Source organism: Xenopus laevis, chromosome 8L (assembly GCF_017654675.1).
Source record: "Xenopus laevis strain J_2021 chromosome 8L, Xenopus_laevis_v10.1, whole genome shotgun sequence".
Classification (NCBI taxonomy): Eukaryota; Metazoa; Chordata; class Amphibia; order Anura; family Pipidae; genus Xenopus; species Xenopus laevis.
The window spans coordinates 114835298-114844585 of NC_054385.1; the positions used below are offsets into that span (position 1 = coordinate 114835298).

Below are 9288 nucleotides of genomic sequence, written 5' to 3' on the forward strand. Positions count from 1 at the left end.
ACATACTTCGCCACTTTAAACCTACCGAGGTACAATGTTAGCCTATGGGGACCTTCCCCATCACTTTTCTAACCTTTTTTTGATCGAAGAAAAATCCTTTGATCAATCGCTTAAAATTGCTTAAATCGTTTGATTCCATGGATTTTATCGTTCGATCGAACGATTTATACTTTGATCAATTGATCGTAGGATTTGCACTAAATCCTTTGAATTCGATATTGAATTCAAAGGATTTAAATTCGAGGGTCGAATTTGAGGGTTTATTAACCCTCGATATTCGACCCTTAATAAATGTGCCCCTATGTATACAGATCAGACTAACATATCAACTGTAAATGTCCCAAACGATTTTGACTTTATTGTTGGCAAAGATATACTTGAGCACATTTCTGTAGAGGAAATTAATTCTACTCTCGAATCAATGTCCCCCAATATCGAGCAATCCATAATTGAGGAATGTAAATATATTGTTTTCGAATCATGCTTAGACTCACTCCTTTACAAAGTAAAATGCCAGGCATCAGTCACTGCCATTTTTAGAACTGAAGGGTCATATCTGACTGTTGTTGGATATTGTGAGGTTGGCCCCCGTTTCAAACTTTTTGAAAGTCAGCCAAAACTAAATACTTCCTGTACTTGAAACATTTTACTATCTTCAGCTATTCTTTTCACCAGGTGCAACATTAACTAAATTCATGAATTTTTGGATGTGCTAAAACTGATTTCCCAGAGAACCTTTTTCACTATCAACAAAAAATTTTATTCGAAGCAGTCCTCCATTTCTGGTAAAAATTACATAAGGAAATAAGACAGCAGATTGGACACCAGACTATTGCACTTGCCGGGGACGGCAGTGTGATAGCCCTGGTTTCTCTGCCAAATATTGAACCCACAGCTTCTTTGATCTGCCTAGTTATAAAGTTGTGGACTTTCAACTAGTTCAGCACAGTGAAACGTCATCCTCTACTGCCATGGAAAACCTTGCTTTTACAAGATGCCTTCACAGAATCCTCAAAGAGATAATTCATGTATCAAAAAAACCTTAGAGAGTGATGAATACAAAATTAATCATCAAATGATGTGTGGCACTATGCCAAAAACATAAAGAAAATTTAATTTAATTATTCCTGTGACTTGACAAAAACAATGTAAGTTATTAGGTTTGTGGGTCGAGTCAATAATAAAGTACTTCTATTGGTATATCCGTAACTGTCTGGGAGATCAAGATATATTGAGAGAAATGTGGCTGTCTCTCCTTCACCACATTGTCAACAAACACACATGATGAGGCTGTAAAAAAGTACCCATTTCACAAATATATTTTTTCCTCTGGAACCACTAAAGTTTTTGTACACCATGTGCAATTTTAGACTGACATTTTCAGGATGGGTATGGCATTTTATCCATACTAAGTGTAAACAGTAGTTGATGCAAATCCTGAGACCCAGAGAGGAGCTGAAGGAGTTTCCATTTTGATTCTTATTCTTTCAGTTGTGTTGACCATTTATAATGTTTAAAATGTTGACCTTCAACTTCTTAATTTTCACCAATACTATATATAGGTTATTTGAGTGTACTGCATCCTATTAAACTACAGTATAAACCATGTTAAAATGTAAATGGTACCATATATACTGTATATCAGGCATCTGTAAGAGACAGACTTTGACCTATACCATTCCCCCCAGCATCCATTATTTATTTTCCCTTCTGTTCCCAGCTTCTCTTTTTTCCTTTTTTTTTTGTCCTGGCCCCACATAATGAGATATACTGCATGGAAGTTGTTACAACTCATCAGTACTTTACTGATATTTTCATATATAAACATTTATACAGTTTTGATAAGTACTCACTTACCTTTAATAAAAACTTATTGAGGAAAATAAATGTTATTGGTTTCTGAAAAATATATGATCTGTTTGAATTTGATGTCAACAACACATTTAAGAAAAAGTTGTGATTGGAAACAAAAGACTGGAAAAGCTATGTAATGTTAAAAAAAACTTCGTGGAACATCTCACCGACTCCTATTGGCACCAAGTCAGCAACATGAGTATAAAAAGAGTGAATCCCACAGAGTCTGGTTCAGAAGTAAAATTTCAAAATTTTAATTTTGAAAATGATGGACACCTTTGAGATGTGTTGCTGGCATCAAATTCAAAATAAGCATATATATTTTTTTATAAAACAATAAAATGTTTCAATTTCAATATTTCCACCAAAGTAAGGAGTGCTCAACCATTGAAATAACTTTTGTGGGTCAGGTCCTAGACAGTGAGTAGATCCAAACTGCTACAGGTCACACTGTATATTAGAGACAATATTCACTGTAGCACACCAAAAATGTATTATTATTTATTATTATAGAGAAAATAAAAACATCAAAAACATTATTTGCTTCATATGGAGTCTATGGGAGATGGCCTTCCTATAATTTGGTGCTTTCTGGATTGCGGGTATCTAAATGAGATATTATATAACTGCACTAATATTAATTCACCTAGATAAATCTAAAGCATATCTGCAGATTGAATTATTAAAAACTAAAAATCCCAAACTGGAAACTCGTATTTACCTTGCTGCCAAAATAACTATTGCAAAATATTGTAAAAGTCACATCCATTACTATATCTCACGTTAAACACAAACCGTACAGTAATAAATTGCATTATAGTCAATGGAATATTATCCAGCATTTACCTGAATGAACATGGTTTTGGGAACCCTGGTAAATGGACGTTCCATGGCGATAGCTAACGTATGTTTTTATTGCTCTTCGCACAAAGTGCATTTTCAAATGCAATCGCCATGTTTTTTTCTCACAATGCATGGTTTTTCCCCAGCATTACAGTGACATTGTGGATGAAAACAGTGATTCTCTTGATGTAATTGTGATGTGTCTACTGCAATTGCATCTGATTTGGCAAAAATGGATGTGACTGCTCATGCACTTTTTTGCAAATTGGAAGCAGTTGTGCCGTGACGTAATTTCTGGTGTTCAGTGTGCAATTGGAATCCTACACTTTGCCGATTGCCGCTGGGCATGAAGAGAGTTATCCTTTGTCCCTGATGAAGGTTCCTGCATGGAACCAAAACTTTGGCTTTAATAAACCTCACTATTTTTGCTTGAAGTTTGTGTCAATTTTTGTCATTGCCGCTTTGGTTTGATAACCAGGTATTATGGGGCGTGCGATCTTAACTGTACATAATACAATATACATACTATTATGTATATCCATATATTATTTAGGATTAAGTTCTCACAGTTCAAGTTGTCAAAGTTTGAATGTGACTTTTTTTTAATAATTCGAGTTTTTCTTTTTTTGCACTAAAGTTGACAGATTTGAATAAGGTGTACTGAAAAGCAAATTTTGGAGATTTATTAAGTGCACAAAACTCAAATGCCATCTAAAAGCTGCCAAGTTCATGTAGAATTTAATGGGACAATTTAACAGTTTGAGGTTTTGAAGCTTTTAAACTTTTTAAAAGTTTCTAAACTCATTGAAAATGATGAGTTGTCAGGGCTGCAAGTTGATTAAGGCCAGGACAGTAGGAGATCATGGCCTGTTTGAGTTAGGGGGGCATTGTACTCTAGCAAATCAGAGCTCACTAGGACTTTAAAATTTCAGCAGAGCCTATCAGCTTTCAACATAGGTTTTTTTTAAGTTGCAGCTCATGTGCAAACATTGCCAGATCAATTTGGTTCCTGAGCTGACTTGTTCTGTCTGTAAACAGAATTTAATCATGTTTGAGACTGACTAACTATGTTACTATGTTACCTTTTACAGTGCAATCTAGACTAAAAAAATCTAGCCTAAGTTTTGGCAGGTATTAGGTGGTAAGAGTTTTATTAAAATAATGCAATCCCCAAAAACATAGAATAGATAGAGATGTTACATAGTTACATAGTTACATAGTTAAATTGGGTTGAAAAAAGACAAAGTCCATCAAGTTCAACCCCTCCAAATGAAAACCCAGCATCCATACACACACCCCTCCCTACTTTTAATTAAAATTCTATATACCCATACCTATATTAACTATAGAGTTTAGTATCACAATAGCCTTTAATATTATGTCTGTCCAAAAAATCATCCAAGCCATTCTTAAAGGCATTAACTGAATCAGCCATCACAACATCACCCGGCAGTGCATTCCACAACCTCACTGTCCTGACTGTGAAGAACCCTCTACGTTGCTTCAAATGAAAGTTCTTTTCTTCTAGTCTAAAGGGGTGGCCTCTGGTACGGTGATCCACTTTATGGGTAAAAAGGTCCCCTGCCATTTGTCTATAATGTCCTCTAATGTACTTGTAAAGTGTAATCATGTCCCCTCGCAAGCGCCTTTTTTCCAGAGAAAACAACCCCAACCTTGACAGTCTACCCTCATAATTTAAGTCTTCCGTCCCTCTAACCAATTTAGTTGCACGTCTCTGCACTCTCTCCAGCTCATTTATATCCCTCTTAAGGACTGGAGTCCAAAACTGAACTGCATACTCCAGATGAGGCCTTACCAGGGACCTATAAAGAGGCATAATTATGTTTTCATCCCTTGAGTTAATGCCCTTTTTTATGCAAGACAGAACTTTATTTGATCATTTTTTTTGCTGTGTTACAAATTTTTTTAGAAAAACATGGAGAACAAATTAAAATATCTGTTCCCAAGCATCTTACGTTTTTGGGCTTCAGGTTGGACTGGGCTGGCGGGACACTGGGAAAAAACCCAGTGGGCCCAGCCATCACAGGCCCCCACTGGCCCAGACCAACACCCCTGATCTGCTGGCCCTCCAAAAAAAAGGGGTGCTGTTGTCAGGGGCGGACTGGGGGGCCCGGGGCCCACCGGGACTCCTGTGCAGGGGCCCCCGCTACCTATTTGAAGTGAATCGCCACTCTGCATCACTTGGCACGCATGCGCAAACAGCGAGGGGAGGGGGTCTGGCCCGGCGGGGGCCCACTAGGGTCGGGGCCCACCGGGTATTTTCCCGGTGTCCCGCCGGGCCAGTCCGACACTGGCTGTTGTTCACGCATGCCCGCGGGGCCCAAGAAGTTTGGAACCCAGTGGGCCCCTAGTGCTCCAGTCTGACCTTGTTGGGCTCTGTGTGTATCTTGCGTGATCGAGGGCTTGGTGGTATTGTAGCTCAGATCAGACAATTTGGTTGTGGTGAAACATAAGTAAAACTTTATTGTCACCCAACGAAAAATATATACAGTATAAATAAATGTTTGTTTCTAGCCTGAAATCAGTTATACAGTATGTACAACTACTAGTGATAGTTTGAATATATAAAAACAGTTCCTTAATTAAAACTTGACATTCTTCAATTTACAGTCATACATATATCCCTTAACCAAGAATATTTAAACATTAATTAATCCATATACAGATACTAAAGTTAATAAGTGATGTGGCTAAAAGGTGGTGGCTAAGAGAAATAAATGTCAGTTTGTAGAAATGGATGACTTATGAGAACAATACGAGTTTATGGAAACAGATATTTTTGGTGAAGCAGTGCATTCATCTGGCAATTTCAGTTACAACAATTCCTGTGCATTATTTGGCTGTTGAAAAGCATAAAACGTTCATATGTCCATAATAGATGGAATAGTTGTGATTGACGATGAAAAGTTTATGTGGATAATTTATCTGTTTTATTAGCAAAGGCAAGGTTTTTAAGCAGTTTGTTAATTAACTTAATGAGAGGGATTAGGTAGTTCATATACAGCAAATGGCAAAACAGCTCAATAATATGTTCACCAGACATGTAAAAGAAGCCACTCATGCTTGATCCCTCTTAGGCATTCTTGATTTTCCAGCTGCATATGTATTTAACAAATGGAATGTTACTCACAGTAAGTTTTTGCTTAGTCATTTGGCGCTATTGGAGCAACACTCTAAGGTAACCCTTAAATTATGGACAGGTCTAAATTGGTGGTGTTTCCAGGGTCCCTCTGGTCAATGGCTCTCCCTGACAGTTGTAAATAGGCCTATATGGATGCAAGTACCTTTCAGAATACGTCATTGCACGCTCAATGTTCCACGCTAATTCCATAGTCTAGGAGTACCCCAAAAACTAGCTATATGTGGAATTATATACTGGGTCAATGCAGTAATTTTCAGACTATTGAGACTATTGAGCCATTTCTCTGTATGGGGGCTTAATTAAAACAAAGTTTCAACAGACAACAGAACAATAAAACATTTTTTTTCCAGGCCATCTTGAAATACCTGTGTAAAAGTAAAGGGGAGTTCGGCCTCTAGGTTGCTTGAAGGCAGAAGGTAAGCACTATCAAGTGTCTCATGTGAGTGGTAATTGCATAAACATGTAATTGTATCAGATTATAAATTGCATATCCCACAAAATGCTGTTCAAGCTAATTATTATTATGTTACTAGAGGGCAGATTTATCAAGGGTTGAATAGGAAATTCTAATTTGAATTTTTGAATTGTTTTTTTGGTCAAAACTCAGTAATCCAAATTCAATTTGAATTCGAAATTCAAGATTTACCAAACCTTTACCCTGGGAATAATTCAAATTTGACTACTTGCCGCCCAAAAGCTGCTGAGCTCATGTATAAGTCAATGGGAGAGGTCCAGTGACTCATATGAAGATGTTAATAGCCTTTCTGACATTCAAGTTTTTTTTGGAGAAAAAACTCGATTCAAGTTTAATTAAATTCGAATAGAATTCGATTCAAGTTTTCGAGTCAACAAAATTCACTCAAGTTTTAGATGTTCTAATTTGTTTTTCAATTAACTTAGTTAACTAAGCTATAGAAATTATCTGGAAACATCCCATACCTGTATAATTTAGAAATCAAGCTTGCCAATTGCTCTTCAGTCAGTATGTATACAATGTCACGTTTCATGATAAATATCTACCTGTCAAAATCTAATATTTTAAAAAATGCAGATACATTTTTGCTGAATCTTTATGCAGTGATTACCCTACAATGAGCTTGTTTTCTGTTCTTAAACATCCTGTGTTCTGTCCAGGATACCTACTAGTACTTCTGAGTGGGGCAGAACTCATTACCTTACTACTCTTTGCTGACCATTCCTGCATTGCAGCTTCCATCTCCTTCCATTTCTCAACCCCTATGAAACAGTGAGAGGAGTGCCTTAAAATATAGAAATAGGAACTTTGGTTTTAGTCCAAACGCTTCAGATTCCTACATAGGTATTTAATGTTAAACTTTTTAGGTCAACTTTTTTGGTTTAAATTTAAAACCAACAATTATAAACATGACCCTAAATATTATTAAAACCCTTACAGATCTTGTAGTTCATGAGAACAACAATTTCCTGGTCAGTGCCCCCATAGCCTTTTTTATCTCTTTGTTTCGCAAGGAATATATAATTGGGTTTAAGGCAGGGGGCAGCACTGTGTACAAAACTGCAGCAGCTCGGTCTTGGTCTAATGAACTTTGTGATGAAGGTCGTATATAAGTGAATATAGCTGTTCCATTTAAAAGTAGAACAGCAGTGAGGTGGGCACTACAAATAGCAAATGCACGCTTTCTGCCTTCTGTATTTGTTATCTTCATGAGGCATCTGCTAATCAAAATATAAGAAAGAATGGTGAGAAAGAGGGTGATCATTGTTAGGGTTCCAGTGATGCCGTTGAGGAGGTGCAAATTGATAGAAGTATCTGTACAAGCCAACTTCAACAAGGGTTTAATGTCACAAAAGAAGTGGTTTATCACATCTGGGCCACAAAATGGAAGCTTTACTATTAATAGGGTATGCAAAAGAGAATGGAAATATCCAAGCATCAAACATCCAAGAGTCAGTTGTAGACAAAACCTTACATTCATGATGGATGAGTAACGCAAAGGGTTCTGAATGGCCACATAGCGGTCATAAGACATTGCTGAAAAAAGCATGACTTCAGAACTTCCCAGGAAATGGAAAAAGTGTATTTGTGAGATGCATCCAAAAAAACTAATCGTCTTTCTTGTTGAAATCAAATCATAGAGCATCTTAGGAACCACCACAGAAGAGTAGCAGATGTCAATAAAGGCTAAATTCCACAGGAAGTAGTACATGGGAGTATGGAGAGCGGAGTCAGTAATGATGCTTAGCATAATCAGAAAATTACCGGTCAAGTTCAATAAATAGATGATTAAAATACAAACAAAGAGGGTTATCTGAAGTCTTGTATGGTCCGTTAGCCCAAGTAGGACGAAGTCAGTGACAGACGTTTTGTTTCCTGGAACCATGTTATATATGGAATCTGTATAGGAAACAATGGCATCATATATAAACACATATAAATGCACATATATTGACAGATACCAATTATGTGAGTTTGTGGGTGGATGGTTGCCTTTAATCAGCTTCCAAATTGCTACTACCTTTAGTGCCTGAATCATGACACTGATACATGCATATACAAGGAAAGGTAAAAGGCTTCTTCTGCCACTACTACTGTTAAAATTACTAGCATGTAATAATAATAACCTGAATAATGCTGAATGCATTTCTATTTTGTATCTTAATATATTGGACTCCCAATATATATATAACTTAACCCCAGCACTCCAATATATAGCCCCCAGGGAAAACGTATTTTTGCACAACTTAAAGTTAACATTTAGGGGCAGCTTTACATAGGGTTGAATATCGAGGGTTAATTAATATTCGACTGCCGAATGTAAATCCTTAGACTTCAAATATCGAAGTCGAAGGATTTACTGCAATTAGTTCGATCAAACGAAAAATCGTCCGATCGAACGATTAAATCCTTCAAATCGAACGATTCGAAGGATTTTAATCAATTGATTGAACGATTTTTCTACGACCAAAAAAACCTGTGAAAGCCTATGGGGACCTTCCATTGCACCTCGGTAGGTTTTAGGTGGCGAAGTAGGGGGTCGAAGTTTTTTTTTAAAGAGACAGTACTTTGATTATCGAATGGTCGAATATTCAAGCGATTTTTAGTTTGAATTGTTCGATTCGAAGTCATAGTCAAAGTAGCCAATTCGATGGTCGAAGTAGCCTAAAAAATCATTCGAAATTCAAAGTTTTTTTTCTTCTATTCCTTCACTCGAGCTAAGTAAATGGGCCCCCCAGTAAAAAAGAGACACTTTTAGTTACAAAGTTTTACAAAGTATGCATAAGCTAATGCGCCCCATCTTGGCAATGCCCATGCATCAATCCTAACTAAGTGAAAAAAAAGAGATTATCATCTTTGGAGGGAGAAAGACCATAATGATGAAACCAGTTCAGTTTTCATTAATTAGGAATGGATGGATTGGGGGTGTGTGCACTTGGAGAGATAAACTAGG

General features: G+C 36.9%; 1 protein-coding gene across 1 annotated transcript; it reads right to left on the reverse strand.

Moving 5' to 3' along the window:
• Positions 1 to 7284: 7284 nt before the first annotated feature.
• LOC108699017 (olfactory receptor 12D2) lies at positions 7285 to 8220 on the reverse strand. Its single transcript, XM_018230874.1, has one exon. It carries the CDS (start codon positions 8218 to 8220, stop codon positions 7285 to 7287), a length of 936 nt encoding a protein of 311 aa, XP_018086363.1.
• Between the last annotated feature and the right edge of the window lie 1068 nt (positions 8221 to 9288).

Excerpts from the sequence above, each read along its gene's own strand:
- LOC108699017 (XM_018230874.1), bottom strand. The coding sequence starts at position 8,220 with ATGGTTCCAGGAAACAAAACGTCTGTCACTGACTTCGTCCTACTTGGG.